Source organism: Pithys albifrons, chromosome 7, assembly GCF_047495875.1.
Source record: "Pithys albifrons albifrons isolate INPA30051 chromosome 7, PitAlb_v1, whole genome shotgun sequence".
Lineage (NCBI taxonomy): Eukaryota > Metazoa > Chordata > Aves > Passeriformes > Thamnophilidae > Pithys > Pithys albifrons.
This window is the reverse complement of record NC_092464.1, coordinates 35,812,182-35,833,530: the sequence shown is the minus strand read 5'-3', so window position 1 is coordinate 35,833,530 and position 21,349 is coordinate 35,812,182. Positions and strand designations below refer to the sequence as shown.

The 21,349-nt window shown below is 36.0% G+C and overlaps 1 protein-coding gene across 5 annotated transcripts in view; it reads left to right on the top strand.

Moving 5' to 3' along the window:
* The window catches only part of ANKRD28 (ankyrin repeat domain 28), a 118,315-nt gene extending 100,840 nt beyond the window's left edge, over positions 1-17,475 (top strand). For 4 of the 5 annotated variants that reach the window (XM_071561030.1, XM_071561032.1, XM_071561029.1 and 1 more), the window contains 13 exons: positions 422-448; positions 1,321-1,395; positions 2,397-2,598; positions 3,954-4,041; positions 4,493-4,610; positions 5,202-5,421; positions 6,743-6,830; positions 6,927-7,010; positions 7,529-7,674; positions 7,857-7,939; positions 8,076-8,158; positions 10,359-10,450; positions 15,746-17,475. In XM_071561030.1, the coding sequence (XP_071417131.1) occupies positions 422-448; positions 1,321-1,395; positions 2,397-2,598; positions 3,954-4,041; positions 4,493-4,610; positions 5,202-5,421; positions 6,743-6,830; positions 6,927-7,010; positions 7,529-7,674; positions 7,857-7,939; positions 8,076-8,158; positions 10,359-10,450; positions 15,746-16,032 (1,593 nt within the window). In that variant the 3' untranslated portion in view covers positions 16,033-17,475. Of the gene's footprint in view, positions 1-421; positions 449-1,320; positions 1,396-2,396; positions 2,599-3,953; positions 4,042-4,492; positions 4,611-5,201; positions 5,422-6,742; positions 6,831-6,926; positions 7,011-7,528; positions 7,675-7,856; positions 7,940-8,075; positions 8,159-10,358; positions 10,451-13,932; positions 14,038-15,745 lie in introns of all 5 variants that reach the window. The other variant, XR_011698318.1, reaches the window with a different exon arrangement.
* The last annotated feature ends 3,874 nt before the right edge of the window (positions 17,476-21,349 follow it).

Genomic DNA, 21,349 nt, shown 5'->3' with positions numbered 1-21,349 from the left:
TAACGTATTGTCAGAAGAATAGATGACATCCCCTGGTTGAGGATGTGGGACATTAGTTTTGTTTTGTTTTTTAACTTATACTGCTAATTTTTTGCTGATGGCTGAAATAAAATAACCACAGGTTATGCCATTGAAAACTGTTAAGAAATTTCACTAATGTCATTTCAAGGAGCAAATGAAGATGAAAGGAAAACCTGTAAGGAAAGGGTGCCTTGTAAAAATAGTTGGCATAGTTACAGTAACTACTGGCCACGTAAGAGAACTTCAGATAATAAAGCCCTAGTTAGGTTTTATTGCTGCCTTTGCGAAAATATATATATTATTTGATATGCTGAGTTAAATACCTTCAGTATTTGTATTCCAGTTGCAGGTTTATATTCAAATGTATTCAAACATGAATTCTGACTGTTTTTAATTGCAGATTGCAAGCGAAACGCCTCTAGATGTTGTAAGTATATTATTTCTCACTGTTAAAGTACTACTATACAGTAAAAGGGAACATGTAATTTTAAAAGTACTGCTTATTTTTTAGACTTATTCAACCATTTCTTCAATACATGGATGTATTATTCAATTTAAACTACACTTTAGATTTAATTGCACTTCACAATTTTAAAATAAGAAATTTTTTAAGCCGTGTGGTTTTTTTACTTAAACAATAATGAAGATGTGATTTGAACCTTAATGTAGTGTTCTTCAAACACTTTGAATGTTCTAATTCTACTAGTGCACTCAATTAAATATGGTCTTGAAAAAGAATTTAGATCAACAAATAGAAATGTATATACATAGATATTTAATAAATGCTATAACACTTGTGCCTTTTTGAGACCATTTTTCTCTCTCAGAAATGTTTTTCTGTTCGGAGAAATCCATCCTGCCTTCTGGTCTTTCTTACTGTTTTCTTGCTGACTTTTCACCTTATCTAAAAGATTCCTTGTGTGGTTGTTGGGGTTTTTCCTACTGATGCTGCTGTCTCTTGTCCTTGTCTTCCCTTTGTATACATTTCTTCTATATTATTTCATATGGCTGCTTCTGAAAAAATAATGATTTTAGTTTAGCTTCTGATTTAACTATTGCATTGTTACACAAAATTAACCAACTGGACTTGGGGGATGAATATGGGGGACAGATTGCAGTTACTGCAGTTCAAGCTCTATAAAAGATTGAAGGAGATCAGGAGATATGTAATTCTATTTTACTCTGCCTATTTTTTTCCTTTATTTTTTGATCTGTGTATTCTGGAAACTGTAGCCATTATTGCTAAGTGCTTTTAAAGATGAGGGGTTTTTGTACTCACTCTGACTTTCTCTCTCTAAGCTAATGGAAACATCAGGTACTGACATGCTGAATGATTCAGACAACAGAGCACCTATAAGTCCGCTGCATTTAGCAGTAAGTGTTTCGTTCTTTAGTCATCACAGCTCCTCTGGGGGCAACACAGTTGTTGCACAGGTTTATTCATTCAGGACTTCTTCAAAAGAAGTTAATGACAATAAACAAAATGCAGACATAGGTACTAATATACCTGAAGGGTGATTTTTGCATTTCACTTGACACTTGCTTCATCAAACAACTTTTATGTGGAAACTTCAAATTGAGATCTATGTTCTAATTTATACTAATGAAACTTTTATAAGACTTGTTCTATAAGTAATTACGACTTTTTTCATCATCACATTGTTTTATCCTCATTGTTTTAGTATGAGAAATATTTTTCCTTAATACTTGAAGAAAGATTTGCACAAAGAGTAGTGTAAGACAGTGAAGAAACTGCGTATGCAAATATGCTCAAAATACAGAGTAACCAGCTCAGTATGTAGCTTTCATCTTTCCACTGAACTTCAAGCAATTGAAAAACCACACTGTACTTTCTGAAAATAGAGCAAGTCTCAGACAGTACCAATACATCTATATCTCCAAAGTAAAAAATAATCCTTAATGCTGGTAAATGAAGGCTATTTGTACTGTCTTTTTTATTGTTTTTTTTTCAATACTTTGTGTAAAAAGCTAACAGGAATTACTTAAGTTTGCTTATGTTCCTCACTTCAAAAATCTGAGAATGATGTAGCTATCAGATAAAGCAATGAAACATGCAGTATTGAAAATACTTTAATTATACAAATTGAAGACACGATTTTCTGAAAGCAGTTGCAGTTGCTTGAAAACATGAGAGAGAGAGAGAGAATAGAGAATAGAGAAAAAACCCACTAACTGTCTTGCTGAAATTGGGAGATTTTTTAAATTAATTGTAACTATTGAAGCTATGTAGGTGCTGCATCAATACCTCTTCTAGATGTTAAAACAAAAATACTACCATTTCATTTATTTAGTCCTGATAAGAAAGGAAAAAACATGAAGGATGGGAAAGCTGAAGAATTTTTGTTTTCTTGTAGGCCTATCATGGCCATCATCAAGCTCTGGAAGTGCTAGTTCAGTCACTGCTGGACCTTGATGTGAGGAATAACAATGGAAGGACTCCACTGGATCTTGCTGCCTTTAAGGGACATGTGGAATGTGTAGATGTGCTCATTAATCAGGGAGCATCCATCCTGGTGAAAGATTATGTTATAAAGAGGACCCCAATACATGCTGCAGGTATGTGCTAACCACTAACTTCTGTAATTTGGGCTTTTGAAGTGGATCATCTTTGTGTTTGGAAGTCTATCATTAATGTTCTAAAAAATGATGTTTAGGAATAGATGGTGACTTTTAAGGTGCAACAAAACAGTTGTGAGTAGAAACCACTATTAATCCAATAAATGGGTTCAGCTCAAAGGGTTCTGTTCCACCCTTCCCTCTGGAGCAGTACATTGTCCTAGCTGTGCTGGTGGGTGTCAGTGGCATGTCCCTGTTTCTCTCCTCGCCTTTCATGCAGCCCAAACTTGGATATTGTGTTGCCTGTCTTGGCAGTAAAATACTTCCAGAAATGACCGGAGTCTTTGAGAGTTCTGACAGTTTGAGAAGAGACATGAGAATTTACTTAGATTTTTTCCAGGGATTTAAATGACTCCTGAGCATTTTCAAAATAACAGCAATCCTCTTCTTGCTGAATTTCGTAGAAAATATCTCTAAGTCTACCTTTATCATAGTCTAGCATTCAAACTATATTCTTCATTGTTTCTCTCTTTGGAAATAGGCTTATTAAAATTGACATTTATAATGATGCTGTTACAGAAATACTGTTCTTAAAAGAGCATGATTACAAAATATCATTCTAAGCACTTAATTTGTTGTCCATGAGCACAAGCTGTATTCTTCTATTTGATTTAGCTTTCCTAACTTGTGTTAGCATTTCTGTCAGCTACAGAAGCGTGAATTGTTGCTGTTCTTATTTGGACTCAATACTGCAGCTGTAGGTCAGAAATAATTTCCCTTCCAAGAAGCAATCATGTATCTTTCATGAGCTGCATTTTAATGTGATTTCTCATATTTTTTGTTTCTTCTTTTTTTCCATGTTTTTTAACTGCTAAGTTTATTATGTCTATGCATTACATTTCCTTTCCCTTTCTGTGTGATTTCAGTTATTATTTTATAACTATGCTCATGCTACACTTGCTAACAAAATCTGTATATGATTTGCTAAGTATGGGGTTATCTGTGCTTTAAAACAAGCAAAACTTATGCTAATTACTGTATTTAAATATTCCTTCTTGTGGATGTTGTATAAACATATATTCTAATTACAGTTAATGAGTGCAACTTCATTTATATGTAAAAACCAATTATCTGTGGGCAACTGACAGCTCGTATCAATTAGTTTTACTACTGTACGGTTGAGAATACGTGATTTCTGAAATTATTTTCTAGTGTTCATATTTTAATTTAAGTTATAACAGTGGTAAAGCTGCAGTGAGTTTTCAAGTTAATGGGCTGAGCAGGTTACCACTCTGTTTGAGCCATATGCTCAAAGGCAATTAATGTAACTCCCTTATTTTTATAATGTTTTCCAGCTACAAATGGTCATTCAGAATGCTTGCGGCTATTGATAGGAAATGCAGAACCACAGAATGCAGTGGACATTCAAGATGGAAATGGACAGTGAGTTTAAACAATAGATATTCTGTTCTTCACAAGTTACTGCATTTTTTAAAAGGAAAATCAAATATTTTACAGGGGTGATTTTTAACTTACTATTTTAGAGATTATATCTCAACTCGGACAAATATGACTTTGTATACTGCAGTAAACATAAAGTTGATGGTAAAAAATGGGCAGCTGGGAGGAAACTAAAATGTGTCTTATTGCCAGATAATGAGAAAATGGATTCGAGTAACTTCGTCAGGACTTTTAAATTAGGGGATATTACTTTTTTCTTGACTCTAAAAAGCAAATGAGTGGCATTCTCAGAGTGAAGGTAGTGCCAGAAAAGTTAATTGATCATATAGATTTTAACATTGCTGACCTGAAGGGATAGTAGTTGTTACACGTCAGCTGAGTGCTAGTCTGTTACACTTCAGGTTGATCACACTGTATTTTGCTCTCTGCTCAGGACTCCTCTGATGTTGTCAGTTCTCAACGGGCACACTGACTGCGTTTATTCACTCCTCAACAAAGGAGCAAATGTAGATGCCAAAGATAAGTGGGGAAGGACAGCATTACATAGAGGGGTAAGAGAATATTCCTTTTCTTTCCATTTTTATACATACTAATTTCGGGTATAGACTTAATATGTAGTGTTAATGACTTTCTCATTGCTCTCATCTTGCCATTCTTAGTTTTGATTGTCTTTGTAGTTGCCTTCAAAAGGTTAGTTTTTGCCTGTTTGCTACATACCCTCAGAATTCTTTTGTACTTCTAGAATCTCTGAATCTTGCTGTAAAGTATTGGCTGGAGAGGTCCTCGAGTACAGCTTTTTGTTGGAGGCAGGAAGGTAGTGTTCATGGGAGGAAGAGAAAAGCGTGATGCATGCCATATGCCAAATACTTTGTTTCTAGTTTATGCCAGATAAGACAGTTCAATGAGTCCTAGAGATTAGCAATTCATTTCATGTTATTTGAAGAAAATATTCTGTCATCACTATTACAATACATTACTATTTTTCCAAAAGAATGGCTGTGTTCAGATTTAAGAATAATAACTTACTTTGTTATTACTTAAAAATGCAAGAATTTGCCTGAGATTTGCTTGCTTTAATTATACAGCTTAGCTTTTACATACATGAATGTTTTTGAACTTGCTCTTTCCTGTCTCCCTCTCAGGCAGTTACTGGGCATGAGGAATGTGTGGAAGCATTGCTTCAACATGGTGCTAAGTCCTTACTACGAGACTGTAGGGGACGAACCCCTATCCACTTGTCAGCTGCTTGTGGCCATATAGGTGTTCTGGGGGCCCTCCTGCAGTCAGCGACATCTGTGGATGCAGTGCCTGCAATTGCAGACAATCACGGCTACACATCACTGCACTGGGCCTGCTATAATGGTAAAACACAGCCAAGTTAAAACACATCTCCAAATGTATTTGTTTATATCGAGGTAGAAGTTATTACTATGTAGAAAAGCAACATATAAACTCTGTCCTCCTTCAGTTTGTACTAGTCAGTGAGGGAATATGACAGATGTGGTATCTTGAAGAGGAATGTATTAACAACTAATACATAATGAGTTATTTTTGTCCTATGTTTTTGTTATATATTATTATCTTCTTAGTTTTATGGCTCAAGGAGTCTTTCAAGAAATTCAGCATAGGACCTTTGAATAGAAATGGTCCATACATCCCAAAAAAATAACTTTCACGGAGAGTCTTGGGAGGAATGGTTTCAAATAAAATCTGTTTTTAAATTTGCTTCATATCAACCGTGATAGGCATAAGAAGCTTAAAGTGTATAATAGTGATTCAACAAGAATTAATTTTTTTCTTCACTGATATACTTTTCATGGATTTGAGAGTGAGGGAGGCTTTAAAAGGTAGGAAATTCATTCAACCCCTTTGCTGAAGGTTTTGTTCATTTCTGATGTAGTAGAGGATGTCATTTATTTCACCTCTGAGTGACATGATGGAGAAAAATCAAGAAGTAAGGGTTTATACTGGTTATTATCAAGTGAATAACTACGGATAATTTGAAATAAAATATCACATTCATAAAATTAAACTCTTGCAGCTTGGTTCATTTTCACAGTGACTACAGTCTCTGAATAAAACAGAACTAAGAAATACTTGATTTCTAGGATGAAAATTTTACAGAACTTACGAAAATTTGAATATTTAGACTTCAGTTAATGTTGAACTAAGGGACTCTTCATACACACATTGAAAATCAAACAAATAGTTACCGTTGTCAGTTCCCTGTCCAGCAGCAGGGTCTAGGATTTTTAAAATATCAGTATGATGGGTTGAACATGTTTCTTTTCAGACTTTGTTATGACTATTGACTTGGTCTTTCTTTGGGTTTAGCAAATCAGTGGAACAAAAGTAAACCTTGATGTGTGGAGATGTTTTTGTGTAGACAACGTGGTGAATGTACAGAACAGTTTGAGATTCAAAGGTGTAAAGAATTAAACTGTATGTTCTTCAGACAGCATGAGATTCTTCTAAATTTCTTAAAGTTTACAGTGTTAAATATCAGTTTGATTTTCAGGATTCCAAAAATATCTTGGTTCCTAATTGTAGCTGTGTTGAATATAACCAGTCTTTCTTTGAAACTAAATGCTGCTTAATCGAATTTAGATACATATTTTTAGTTGTAATCCATCATTAGACCTTTTCCCTTTTTTGTAATACCTTACTCTTATTTTTGCTTTAGGTCATGACAGTTGTGTAGAGCTGCTCCTGGAACAGGAAATTTTTCAGAAAATGGAAGGAAATTCTTTCAGTCCCTTGCATTGTGCTGTGTAAGGAAGTGCAAAATTATTCTTCATAAATTTCATTGCTGTATTTAACAAAAGATTTATCATTCTGTAAATAACAGCCTTTTCAATTCATTATAGGATAAATGACAATGAAGGTGCTGCAGAAATGTTAATTGATACACTAGGTGCTGGTATTGTAAATTCAACAGATTCAAAAGGAAGGTAAGAGTGTAAATGCACAAAAGAATATTAGTAATATCAAACAGTGTCGGTGCTAAATTCTTCAGTCTTTTGGGGTTTTTGTATTTGCTACTTATGTTAATTCTTCATTCCCCCAATTTTGTTCTCTGAAGGTTTTTTGTTTATGCTGTGTTAGACATAAATTCTGGATTTTTAAAAAATCCTGTTCTGATTCAATAAACTTGAATTGGCTTTTTACTATACAGCCAAGTTAGAGCATGTTTTAAATAGTATCTTTTTTTGGGTATCACTTTATGCATCTTTTAATTTTTCTGACTCAAATTGTATCTCTATTATAAACTACATGGGGGGATTTATTTGAAATTAGAAGGTGATTTTCTAAAGGCAGCAGTCACAACTCCAGCCAATGCTGATTGCAAAGGGTCTGTGGGAGGGACTGTCCAGACTTTTGTGTTTGTAGGATCTCAGTCAGGATGCCCCTTTGAAGGAAGCAAAAAGCCTGGCTGAACATGGCTGTATTGTCTTTTGGTCTGTTGTAGAACTCCTCTGCATGCAGCAGCTTTTACAGATCACGTTGAGTGTCTACAGCTTCTGCTTGGTCACAGTGCTCAAGTAAATGCTGTAGATTCTTCTGGGAAAACACCTTTAATGATGGCTGCAGAAAATGGACAGACAAATACAGTTGGTAAAGAGAAAACTTCTATTTTTGCTCTTAGCTTTGTTAGTCCTACTATGGGTGAAGTGGCCTTATAGTTAATGTTCTTGTGAAGATATTAGGTTGAAATTGTCTTTTCATTTTGCACAAATGTAAGCCATTTAGACTTTAAGAAATATGCTTTTAGTTAATACAAATCTTTATTTCCCCAGAGGTGCTGGTTAGCAGTGCTAAGGCTGATCTGACTTTGCAAGACAGTTCTAAGAACACAGCACTCCATTTGGCTTGCAGCAAGGTGTGTGTGATCCAACTTACTAGTGCTGAGCTTTTTGTTATCCGTCACTGTTTAAGAATACCGTTACTTTAAAAAAGCATTCAAAGCAATTTGTGAAGAGTATTTGTTATATGACAGATCTTTGTTCTGTGTTAAGGGTCATGAAACTAGTGCCTTGTTAATCCTGGAGAAGATTACAGATAGAAACCTCATCAACGCCACCAATGCAGCCTTGCAAACGTATGTATCAGCAGTCAGGGTGTTTTAAAGATGAGCTCTTAGTGTGTATTTTTGTCATAAAGAGGAATATTTTTCAGAATTTTTCCCCCCAACTGGTTGAATTTTAATTGTTTAACAGGTACCAAGAGTTGAACCAACTTGGAATTGAAATCAGTGTTTTGCATATACTTAAAGTTCTAGTTTTAGATGGGTGAAAGGGATGATAAATAAAACATTATTGTGATACCTGTGTGGAATTACTGCAACGCACTGAGATAACCTTTAAATCAGTATTTTTCTATTTTAAAAATTGCCCAATTTTTCAATTACAATTCAATTCAGTTAACAACTCAGACTACGACTTAGTCTTCAAAGAACCCCAACTACCTGAACTATGCTTTTGTTCTTCAGCATGCTTTCTGTTTCATGTTTTGAGGATGAAACACTATTGTTAAATATCATGGAGAATACAGTATTCTTGAATCTTTCTAAAGATCTTCTCTCTGGTAGAAGAATTAAGCCGATTTGGTTAGCCCAAATCATAAGGAAAACTTAGAAATGTATCATGTGTCATACTAATCAGGATAGGCTATTAAAATAACTCTTCTGCATTTTTTCTTTTAGAGAATATATTTGTGTTACAGACAGTACTTGACACCAGATATGTAGCTGAGTTATGCACATGAATTGTTAGACTGCTTTAATAATGCTATCACAGACCATTTAGAAAAAACAAAAAAAACCACTGGAACTTGTAAGCAACTAACATATGATTCTGGTAGTCTTGCCTTACTCAGACTCCTACAGTTCTTCAGCTGTTCCCTGAGATCTGCTTGAGATCTGCTTGAACTAAGGAGTTAAAATAGTAAGACTCCTTCCTTTGCTTTTGTTGTTCACCATAGTGCACCTCACACAGCATGAAATACCCAGAAAGCAGGAAGGGGATTGATTGCCTTTTTCTGGCTTGAAGTGAGGATGTCTTGAAAGAAGGAAAAGGAAAAATGAGATGGGAACAGATGTGGGAAACTATGTTACCACAGGCTCATGTAATTCCACCCACATGCCTTGGCTCATACAGTCTGGTCAAGAGATGTCATGAATTAAAATAGGTGCACCATTGCACCTCTGTGAAATGTTTATATAAATTGCAAGGTTTTAATAGTTGTTTGAAATACCACTGCTTTAGCAAATGTTTAATAACTAAATTTGACTTTCTGAACAACTTAACCAAAATCCTTTGTGGCAAGATAAACATAAAATTCTTTTGTCTCTATATTAAAATTATTTTAATTACAGTATGTTTTTCCAGTGTATCTGTGGTGTGCAGTAGGTCTTCAATTTTTAATATTTCAATGTTAGCACCATAGATACAGCTGTTCCTATTGTATCTGTTGTATTTCTGGTCTCTAGGTAAGGTACTCATTTCTAACTCAAAACACAGTTCACATTAATTCTAACAACTTTAGGAATCTTAGAATGAATGAGGAGTAATTTAAAGCAGAAGGGAAGTAAGTTGATTATTCTGTTTCCTTCTGAGTGGTGGTAGAGTTTTATTTAAGCCAGTGAGAACCAATTTTGAAAAATTTGCATTTGAAAATGATAGAATAATTAAGATAAAGCTACACTTGCCTTCATAGATTAAATCAACACAAAATTGATTTATGGTTAATAGTTTGACATTTGAAAAGTAATCTGCTTTTCTTGCTTCTTTCATTATACTGTGAAATATTTTTTATCTATAATCACAGTGGAATCGAAAAGGCAGATTGGTGAAATGCTTCTGCATCTCTTGTAAGCATTTACATGCAATAAAATACAACTGCCAATCTCTGCTGATTGATGTCAGTGATATGACGTAACTCTCAGAAGTGATGATATCTGTTAACAAAAATTGACTGCAGGATTTATCAACAGTAGGGTGCAAGGTATTTCTGACATTTTAACATAATAAAGTCCATAAGCAGACAGGCCTTTGCTGGCAGCTGCTTCCTCACGGTGTGCTGCCATAAAAAGAAGAAAGGTCACAACTGGTATTGTAGAGTTTCTTTGCAATAAGAAAAGAGATTTGCTGTTTTTCCCATCTTAATTATTATATCCACAATACTTATATAATGTGTGAATAACATAGGAATGTAAGTACTGCATCTAATTAGATGCAAGCTACCTATCTTACTTAGTAACTTGTTCTAAGGTTTATATATGAGTTTGCTTGTCTTCACAGACCTCTGCATGTTGCTGCTCGAAATGGACTAACGGTTGTAGTTCAAGAGCTTTTAGGGAAGGGAGCAAGTGTACTTGCTGTAGATGAAAATGGTAAGAAAAATTTCACTTTGTTTCCCCATAAGGAACTGTGGTTCTAAACTCAACTCCCTGAAAAGCAGTAACTCTGTGGAAACTTCATATGAGTCTTGCAGTAGGTCCTCCAAAGAAGAAAATGCATTGGTGATGGATCATTATAGCAAAGTAGCAGAAGAATAAGGAGAGTGAATATTTTCCAGACCTAGGCAGGTCGTGGCCTGGAAGTGTTTGGTTTGTGTTTGTAATTTTGTGATGCACTATAAATATAGTTTTATGATCGACCTATAAATGCACGAGCTTTGACATACTGAAAATGGTTAGAAAAAACTAATTCTCAAAGTAAAATATAACTCTCAGCTGTTAAGAAGCTGGATTGAATTGCTATTCATTTTGTCACAGCAGGTATATCAATGTTAGCTTTTAAAAGCAAGTATGATTTACAGCTCTCAGTTATTGGTCTCAAGCTTCTGGCTCTTCAGCATTTTTGGCATATGCAAGTAAGAAGAATTAAACATTTTATCACAAGAATAAATGGTACACTTTGTAAGAACAAAAGAAAATCAGATCTACTGACTGTTCTGTGTATTTTCATGTAAGACATCCGTCCTCAGAAGCTGTGCTTTTAGAAGTGTAGGAACTCCATCTCCTATGTAGACCCCAATGTGTCTTAAATGAAAACCATAGCTGGGATTGGGAAGTGGATTGCTTCTTGTTGGGTTTTTTGTTTGTTTCCTTTGGGTTTTTTTCCCAGAAGGGATATGCCTAATTAATAGTTCTAATTATATTTCCCCTTTATAAAGTTTTTCCTCTCTTAATTTTTGCTGTGTGGTTATCAAATTACACTGCATAAAGTGACATAGATGACTTAAAGATCATTCCTTACCTAAATTAGGGGGTAACTGCTAAACAAAACTCCCTAAAATTAAAAGATTGGAAAATACTATTTTTAGATCTCTGTTTCTCATCACATGTATGCTGACTGTGGGTTTCTGATGTACAGCCAGCCAGTCCTTTGACATTACAGAGGAAAAACATTGTGTCAACGTTCTCTGGCAACCTGGGGATCTAAAAATCTTCTTTTTAATTCTGCTCATACTTTAAATTATAAAGTAACTCTGAGCGTTATCTAATCTTTTTCCTCACTGTGGTTCTTTTCTTTCTTTTAGCAATTGCTTTCTTTATTAGAGCAGTCTTGAGAATATTCACAAAGATTTCTCTTTCGGACTGAAGAAATAGGCACTGGAGTATTTTGGATCACAGCATTGAGATTCTCTAACTTTAGCATAGTCCAGATGAGTTCAGTGATCTGCCACCCAAGTTTGACATTTCAGATAGAAGTAGATGAAATGGGAGTTTAGTTTTAGTTTTAGAAAGTTTTAGTGTTTTACATGGAATTATATCTTGATATGTGGAACATGTAGACATGGGACCTTGGCTATCACGGAGTGATGATCCACTTTTTGCCTTTGAAGTTGTCCCTTTCTGTAAAAGCTGCATTGACTTTTTGTGAGCAGTCTCTGTTTGTATCTACAGTGGTATAAATTGAGTCCTCTACTGCTGTATCTGAGCTACACATCATTATTGAAAAACGTGAGCTTTGGAAAATCCAACGTGACTCCAATTACCTGCATTTCAGTTTATAAATAATTTATATTTAGGACTCTGGATTTGAAGCTCTGTGGCTTTTGTTATAGAGCATCTCAATGTGATGAGGTTGCTTTAGTTTAAGAACTAATGTCAGTCAAAAAATTGAATCCTCTTGGTTTGTAAAAGATTAAATGCATCTGAAAAAGCAAATTAACTATCTAGTGTACTTCCCAAAAACAGTCATGTTGAAGATTCATTCTCAGTTCTGTATCAGTTCTTATTCAAATCTTTCAGTTCTTTTCCCATGTTTTCATACCAGTCATAATGAAACTGCCATTCCCTGCATCCGCAAAATACTGTTGAATTTCTGTAAGCTTACCTGTCCTAAAAGAAATTACTATTTTTTCTTCCATTTGGTAGCATATGAAGTTTTATTTTTGGTCACTCAACCAACTTCTCAATTTTTTTTATTTTGTAGTGGGTTCTCCCTATTTCACTTTCTAGGCTAGCTAAAGTTCCTGGTATAGTCTATTTGTCACATGCACCACAGCAGTGAGAGAAAGCATTCTCTGAAGACTCCATAGTATGGAGTTTTCTCTTTCTAGGTTCATCACTACAGTGATCACTGGCCTTTCGAGCCTTCTGAAAAAAGGGAGAGAGTGGGGTTTTTTTTGTTTTGGGCGTTGGGGTTTTTTTATTGGTTTTTTTGGGGGTGGGGGGTGTCTTTTTTGGTCTAGTTCTTTTCCAAACATTGTATTCTGGTTTATACTGGCAGTCCAGTTTTCTGGAAGGAAATTTTTCTTTAAGTGCTTACAAGAAGATGACTGATGCCTCAGAGTCTCATCTCTTGCCCTGTGTATCACTTCATTCAGTTTATGTTGAGAACTCTCATTGCACTGACTGCATTAATAACCGTCTGATTTTCCTGTAGGCACGTTCATGGAAACTTTCAAGCCCCAGGGGAGGGAGCAGCTGCTTGTTTGGGTAGGGGGAGCCCTAGTCTTAGGTCAGTGTCCATCACACAGGCTGTTTTCTGTTGTGCAAGGAGTCTGCCTCAGCTCACTCTGCTTCTATTGCCCCATCTACAAATGAAGATAGTAATTTTGATATTGTTGTGTGAAGGCTTGTGCAGGTACAAGTACAGAATATGGGTAACATTATACCAGAAGCGAGTAACAGTATTTCAGCGGAGTCAGTATGTTTACCAACATATTCTTGAAAGAAAATTTGAAGTGGTTATAGCTATTGTTGCCCTGACATATGAATGATCATTTTACCGTTAAGTGACATAAAAATATAATTTGTTCTTATGAATTTAAAATAATACAGGCCAAAATAAAGTGGTGGAGGACACAGATGTCAGTGTTTCATGATGCAAGCTATGTCTAAGGCAAGATTAAAACTGTGATATTTCATTTCTGCTTATGAAAGCCCGGAGCTTAAGACCTACAATTGAATATTAGTAGAAACATGGCTTTTAGAGAACAAAGAACTTAACAGAAGCAAATATTCTTTTTAATCTTTACATTGACCTTTTTTATGATGAACTGGGATACTCTGTTCCAGAAGGAACGTAAGTATGAGTATTCAAGATCTTAGCAGTCTTTAAAAGGGGGGAGGGGGGCAAACAAAAAGAAACTAAAAAGGTAGCAGGTGACTGCTTGTTTTTCTTTAAAGTGTTATCAAATTACATTAGTGAAAGAAATTATGTTGATTATGTCCAACTTGAATAAACTTATTTTGTATATCATCTTACCTTCATACAACCTCCAGCAATTGTAGATATTAAATGGTGTCCATCTGAGTATCAGTTCTGAGCCTTCTGTTCTGCCTGAAATGCAGTCATCATCCAAGTGTGGCGAACTCTGGCCCTTGCTTCTGAATCCTCTCAAAATGTATCTCTTCTGCAGACTGTCACTGTTAACTCTGAGCTGTTTAAGTGCTGTGGTACCTTACTAACAATGAAAACATCTGCTGCGCTGCACTTCTGTACGGCCCTATCGCATGGTCAGCTGGTGCGTTTTGTGCTTGAATTATCTGTGTTTCCTTGGATTGTATGCTCCTTCGGGCAGGGACTGTTCTCTTGCTCTGTTCCAAGCATCAAGCACAAGGTCTGTCCTGAGCAAAGAATAATTCAACTGCAAGACTGTCCCCTGCTTGCTGTTTCCTTAATTTCTAGCAACAGTTATTTTCCATAATGTGCCTACTTGTTTAAAACTTATGTGCAATTTTACAATACAATAACTGCTCCTGAGCTCTATCCTAAAACTTGACCTGAATCTACTTCCACAATAATGATACTTCCTTAGTAGTTGAAACCCTTGCTGGTAGAATGGGCATTGCCTTGTTTTCCATGCCTTCCAAAGGTCTGGATAGAAGTCCATCGTGTGCTTTGCTTGAAAGCTATCTATTATTTAAAATTACTTGTGTGCTTTTTACTTGGATGTTGTACACCTTTAAGTTGTGAACTAGGGGTAGTGCACAGAACTTCACACTCCAGCCTTACCCAAACCTGAGTCTTCCTGTTGAGCTCATTGTAGGCATGTCTGTTGCCCTCAGTGAGAGATGCCACAGAGGAGCTCTGGGGTGATCCGGGCACACGGTGCTGGGTGGAGCCAGGCAGAGGGAACTTGTCCTGCTCTTGTCAGCAGAATTAGCTGTGATCTGTGGTTGTACATACGTGACTGCCCAGCTTCCAGAGCTGCTAGTGTCACCACCAAGTGTGGTGCCTTGATGCTGTAGTTACACCCGAGACCTGTGCCAGAACTTGCCCTCGGGTGTTGTGCCAAATGGTTATGCCTGAGACGAGCAGCGCACAGATATTCACTGAGGAGGGTTTGAAGCATTTTTCTTGACATTGAATGAGTGGAGGCAGGTACACAGGGAAGGGGGAAGCTGCAGGAGCAATGTTGGAGGATTATTAGAGACATGATTACCCAGGAAAGATGTCACAGCTATGTGACCTGTCTGCAAGTCATTCCATGGCCCCAGACCTCTTGCATTTGGGGGTTGTAACAATAGCACTGCCTGGTAGAAGTTTGTCTGGACCAGTTAAAAATCAAGAGATGTCTCTACAAGTCCTAGTCTGCTAACCCAGCAGGCATTTCCTCAAACTTCTGTGGGTTTCTTAATTGATATCCCGTGAATTACAGTTAGGCATTGACTTTATAGTTTATATTACTGTATATTGTAATAAAGTGTAGGTAAATGGAAATTGTGTACTCTGCCTTTTCAATTACCTGGCCCTGCTGCTTTAGCCAGCTTCTTACTGAGATAGGACAGCGTTATTAAAGTAACTGTGACAAATATTATGGTGAAAGCTTCTGGATGAAGAAACATTTAACATGTTGAGCTGTAGTTTCTGCAGTGGCTCTTAAGTGAATGCCTTCACCCATCACTGTGGGCTGCCACTAGTTGTCTCTCCTCAGCCAGGTGACTTCCTCACCATTTTCAGATCCAGGCTTTTCTCACTGGCCTAAAGTGTCTGACTGTGCTTCTTAAAAAAATTACATCTTTGTTGCAAAGCCCATTAATTTCAAGGTTGTTTTTGTAACCAGAAGTTTAAAAATTCTAGTCGATAATGTGTTTAATATTTTTGTTTTTTAAACAGTGTGGAACTAAGCAATGTAAAATGTTTTTGCAGCTGAAAGATGATATAATCTCAGAGAAATTTTTGAATTGTCTTAATTTTAAATTGAGGTTTTGTTTTTTCTTGACTTCTAGGTTACACACCGGCTTTGGCCTGTGCACCCAATAAGGATGTGGCCGATTGCCTGGCTCTCATTCTGGCCACCATGATGCCTGTTTCATCAAGCAGCACATTACCTTCCCTTACCTTCAATGCCATTAATCATTACACCAACACCTCAAAAACTGTCACCTTTGATTCCTTGCCAATCATGAGAAGTGACCACAGCTCTTACTGTACTTTCAACAATATTGGCCGGGAAGGTGGCTATCCATACACGGAAGAAGACGAGCTCAATGACTCAGATTCTGAGACCTATTAGAAGCTGCATTTTGTAGGTCTGAGAAGTGAATCCTCATGCTGGGAAGGTCAGGCTTGTGCTATCAGAAAGCTGTTGCTGTTTTAGTACAGAAAGAGAACAGACCTTTGAGAAGATGAGTTTTTTTATTGTGGTTACATTAAAAAAAACCTGTGAGACTCTAGGAAGATTCTTAAGAGCATATTTTGCAGAAGAAGCATAAATTCTTGAAAAAGTACTTGGAATCCATGGGGAAAAAATAAAGAATGTCAAAACTGTTTTATTTATCTGTATTAATACCATTCTGTTTCTGGTGCCAGGAATAATTCCTGCAGACTGGGCACCCAACTTGATGTAAATGAACAACACTATTGTTCAACACAAAGGATGCTAGATTTAAATATTCTCAATAAAACTAAAACCATTTTGAAGGCAATAAATGAGTTTGGTACAGTAGGCATTGTTTGTGCTGCAAATTGCCAAAGGACCAAATAACTTAAAGATTTTTTTTTAATTAAATACGTTTTTGTGAAAACTGGAATAGGTTATTTGAGAAGTTATTTCAACCAAACCTTAATTACTTCTGGAAAAGAAGCTTAGATTTGGGTTTAAATGTTGAATTTTATTTTTTTTTAATCCTCTGAAAGCCTTCCGACACTATTAAATGTACCATGAAAGAAAGCAGATGTACTTTTAAGTTTTATTTTCTTTTTCTTTTAGGTGAAATGAAAATGCTCTTGTCATACTTTTATAATACTAAAGTTAAACCAGCTAACAAGGTGAAGTCAGGGTGAAAAATGTACAGTGTAATAAACAAGGGAAGGGGTGGGAGGGAAGCAGTAATTGTTGCACAGTTTTAAGTTTTTTTAACTTTTGGGTTTTGGATTGAGATTTTTCTTAATTTAAAAATACATGAGTAACTTGGAAACTATGAAACTGCGTAAAATTAATTGAAATGTCTTGATAACCCTGTTGTGACTGAGAGTTCTTTTCAATAATTTATCCACTTTCTTACATCATAAATTTGTATGTAAGACTAAAATTGTATATCCCTATCACTTTTTTTCTTAATCCCAGAGTTACAAAGTTGGGGGGGAGGGGAGGAAGGTGAATTTAAAAGTATATTTCCCTATTAGAGAAAAAAGTACATTGTCTGGTCTGTGGGAAGAGCTGTGTATCTTTGTTGTGCTCCATTTAGAAAAACTGCAGAAACAGGTCCCTGTAATGTAGTTCAGACTTGCCCAAACATTTTTTTTAATGTATAACAGACTACTCTGGTTTTTTTTTTAATTGCCTGAAAAATGAAAGACTGACATAAGCTCAAATTTTGTCTGTTGAATATGAATATTTACTTTATTTGGCTCTGCTTTAACTATAACTGTTACTTTTCAAGTGAATTTATGTCCATGCAAGGAATCCTTGCATGTCCTGACAAAGTACAAATAAATTACTACAAACTTATTCCAATTTCATTTTTATCCTTTTTTTGTATTGTGAAACTGGAAATCTTTGTAAATTACAGCTGGTTTTCTGAACATAGTGTGGAAACACGGGACAATATTTTGATCTATTTGATAATTTTGTGGGGGTTTTGAAGAATTAATGAGCATGTACATAGAAATACTGACTGCTTGAATACTGCATTTACCTGCACTCTTTCAGTACTTCAAGATTCCTGTATATTTTATGGACTATAATAAAACTCAAATGTGAGTTCTACTAATGAATAATTTATTTGTATGTACTAAGCATTAATGACAAAATCTCTTGTCGAAATGTTAGAATTTATAAAATCTACTTCATAAAGGCTTTGCCAGCATTTTAATTCTAAAGCGAAGGTGAACTACTTAATTTTAAATGTTAAATTACTTCATTATTCCTTTAAGCTTCCTTTTAATTATTACTTTTCTAACCATTTGTGCCTGTGTTCATTGTTTATATATGCAATATCTTTATCTGTGACCAGAATTAGAAGATTTCAGGCAGGTTATGATTTCCATGCTTTCTTCCCTCTGAATCTCTCCTCTGTGTGGCTGTGTGGGAGTGATGTACCTGCCTCACCTGGGCATCAGGCAGCACTCAGAAGATCCATATTGGCCTGTCCTGAGATTCTCTGCAGCTATTTAAATTTAAAGGCTGGAGCATCATGGACCCATTTTTTCCTCATGCTTTCGGGAGACCTGAATGAGAACATCAGGTAACATGTCTGTTTTTAGAAGGTAATGGCTGCGCATTTCTGTTCATGAAACTCTGATTTGTGTTGATTCAGAGGCACTGTGAGAAGATGATACTATTAGGCCCTTATTATCTCTGCTGACCTCTGTCTGACTCCAAGATGACCTGTTACCTCAGTGGGTGGTGTCTGTAGCCAAAGGGCACTTGATAGGAGGGAACACTCCAGTCTTATGGATAATTAGCAGTGCAGTAGAGGCCAAACTGTTTGTGTCCACTCTGGGCTTGGATGACAGAGGAGAAAAAGCTCAGATGGCATTGGTTTGTTTACAAGTTAAAGAATACAGGTAAATGCAGAAAATAGTGCTGTTGAACATGTTTGTTTCCTTATGTCAATCAGAAATTATTCCTTTCATTTAATTGCTACTTGCCTCTTGAGGAAGAAAACTTTTTCTCTGTGTTAAATTGCATTATTTTTAAGGTAGGTTTTGTGAACTTTTAGAGCTGAATATCTGTCTTATTGCAAATTGTTGAATCCATTTGGGAATTCAGAATTACATGATTTTGTATCTTATCTAAGTCATCATTACAATTTGCTCAGTGAGCCTGTAGATTGCAATTTGCATGTATTTGTCAAAGCAAACAACCAACCAACCAACTCCACTACTAGCTGGCAGTATAAGTAGGACAGTAATTGTACCTTGTAAGTTATAATTGAGACTATTATTATAAAATAGTCTAATTCCAAAAGTGGAATGTGATTTGTTCCAAGACCATGCTACAGTAGTCAGAGACCACTTTCGTAATGAGAGGTCAAGGAACAGCAGGTTTCTTGTTTCTGAAAAGCAAATAATGCTGTCAGTGGCAGGTGGTGGCGGTTTAAAAAATAACAAAGTGTTCATATCTCAGTTGGAGGCCTTTTCATTTCCAGACAATTATATTGGAGTCTTCATTTTTCTAAAAGAAATGCTCGTTTTGCATAGATGAATATGGCACAGCCTTTATCCAAGCAATCTCTTGGATTTCCACCAAGGGAGATTAGTGAGCCTTGACTTGGACCTCTGAAGCAATATATCAGAATAAAATAAACTCTCTTTGTCCTGGGGAAGAAAAGAAATCAAATGGACTTAGGGATTGAGAACAGCTGGCTCTGCTCAGCTCTCTGTGTACTCTGACTTCTGGGATGTTTTACGGGTTTTCCAGTTCTCAGGATAAATGTTCTGCAGAAGAAAGTGCCAACTCAGTATTAACCTCTGAGGCTGAGCTGTTGCAGGATAAATGCTGGATGCTGATAAAAGAATCATTGTGTTGCCCACACATACACCTGCCTGAGAGAAACCCTTCTGCCTTGTAATTCCTTATAAAATCTTGACCTGTGTCTCCTGCTCTGTATTTCTTCCTTTTACTTTTTATCATCCTCATATGCTCAGATGTCTCCAAAATAATTGTATAAATATATGTGGAACAATCAGAGCTAGAAATAAGCACTTTTCAGACTTAGGTTTTGGTTGCAATTGTTTGGGGTTTTTTTCTGGTCATATATTTTGTTTAAAAATCTGACTTGTTTATGTCCTGGTTTCAGCTACCAGGCTAAAGAATTAATGATGTTTGGTTGAAAAAAAAAATACTTAAATCCAAAGTTTTTGCTCCTTTTGACATTACATAAAGGGCACTAAAGATCCCAAAGCTGTTACCTAAGCTGTAGGGAAGATGACTAAAAAGAAGCACGGGATAATGTTTGTAGATTCTCCAACCAAATTAATTCTGGTGTTCAGAGGAATTAGCCCTCCTGCCTTGCCCAGATATTAATGTCCATTTAGAGACAAAAACTACAGTAGTAATCCAGAAATAACATGCTCTATTTACATTCTAATTTACAAAAAAATTTAGAGAATGTTCATTAAATGCAGTTGGTTGGAGATAAGGCAAGTGTTTTGGTAGCTCAGCTTCTCTTTTGCAAAAAAAGAAATGTTGTGACCTTTCTGTTGATCATGCAATAACTGGGTGAGAGATTCATCCTGTAGAAAGGTTGTAAGTAATAGGGAATACTGCACAAAGAACTGGTTAGCATTTATTTGTGAGAAGTTTGTCATAATTGTGGAACATTTTTAACACTTCTAGATGTCTCCAGGGAGCCCATACTGCCCAATTCCATCTTTGGATCACTGAAGTTCACATATTAAAAAACTGAAACCTAAATTAAAAAAAAGGATAAGTGATTATGGAAACAGCAGTTGTGGAGAACTGGAGGTTGTGCTCTTTGGCTCAGTGTACCACAGGGCAGGCAAGGGTGCTTCATAGGCTTCCATGGCTCCAGCTGCAGGAGCACCAGGAGGACCCTCCTCATCTCCCTCCATTTTGTTCTGGGCCTCTGCTGATTGTACATATCCACTTCCCAAAAGAAATGGCATGGCACTTTTGGTTAAAATGCACTGATTCCTAATAATCCAGTTCTGGTTGGAACCAGACTAATAATGTTGGAGGGAAGAGCCTTTATTAATCTCCTAATAAGGCCTTCAAACTTTTAACACTACCTCTATAGGTCTGGATTTAAACTCATTTTAATATCAGGAAAAAGTAAGTATGTAAATTCTTAAAGTTGGTCAAGGAAATTCATATAAATCCTTAAATCCAAGATAAGTAGTTACTGCCTCCTGTAGTAATCTCAATGATTTGGATGACTTCCTTATAATCCTTTAATGTGCTGCAGAAGTTGTCAGGACAATTGGAGAATTCTGATTAGGATGAAAAACTGTTTTTATAATGTATATGTGTAGCCGTGACTCTAAATTGGACAAGATGAGAATTTATAAAACTGGGTCTCCAGACTTTACAGATTGAAACCAGAGGTGTTAAGTGCTCTCATGAACATGGTGTGATTCTTGGGATTATCATGTGCAGGGCCAGAAGTTGGACACTGAAGATCTTTGTGGGTTCCTTCCAACTCAGGATATTCTATGATTCTATGAAATGTGAAGAGATGCACTGCAGGCCTCTTTATTAGCTGTTGGCATTGGCTTTTTGCTTTTTCTGGATTCCTTTTCTCAGAGTAATATCCATATATTTTGAAGAATGTTAAGTGCAAAAGTGTCAATGTGCATTAGTCTGAAATGATGAAATAACTGGCTATTCTTAAGAAAAATACAACTATTGTATTTATGATGATCTA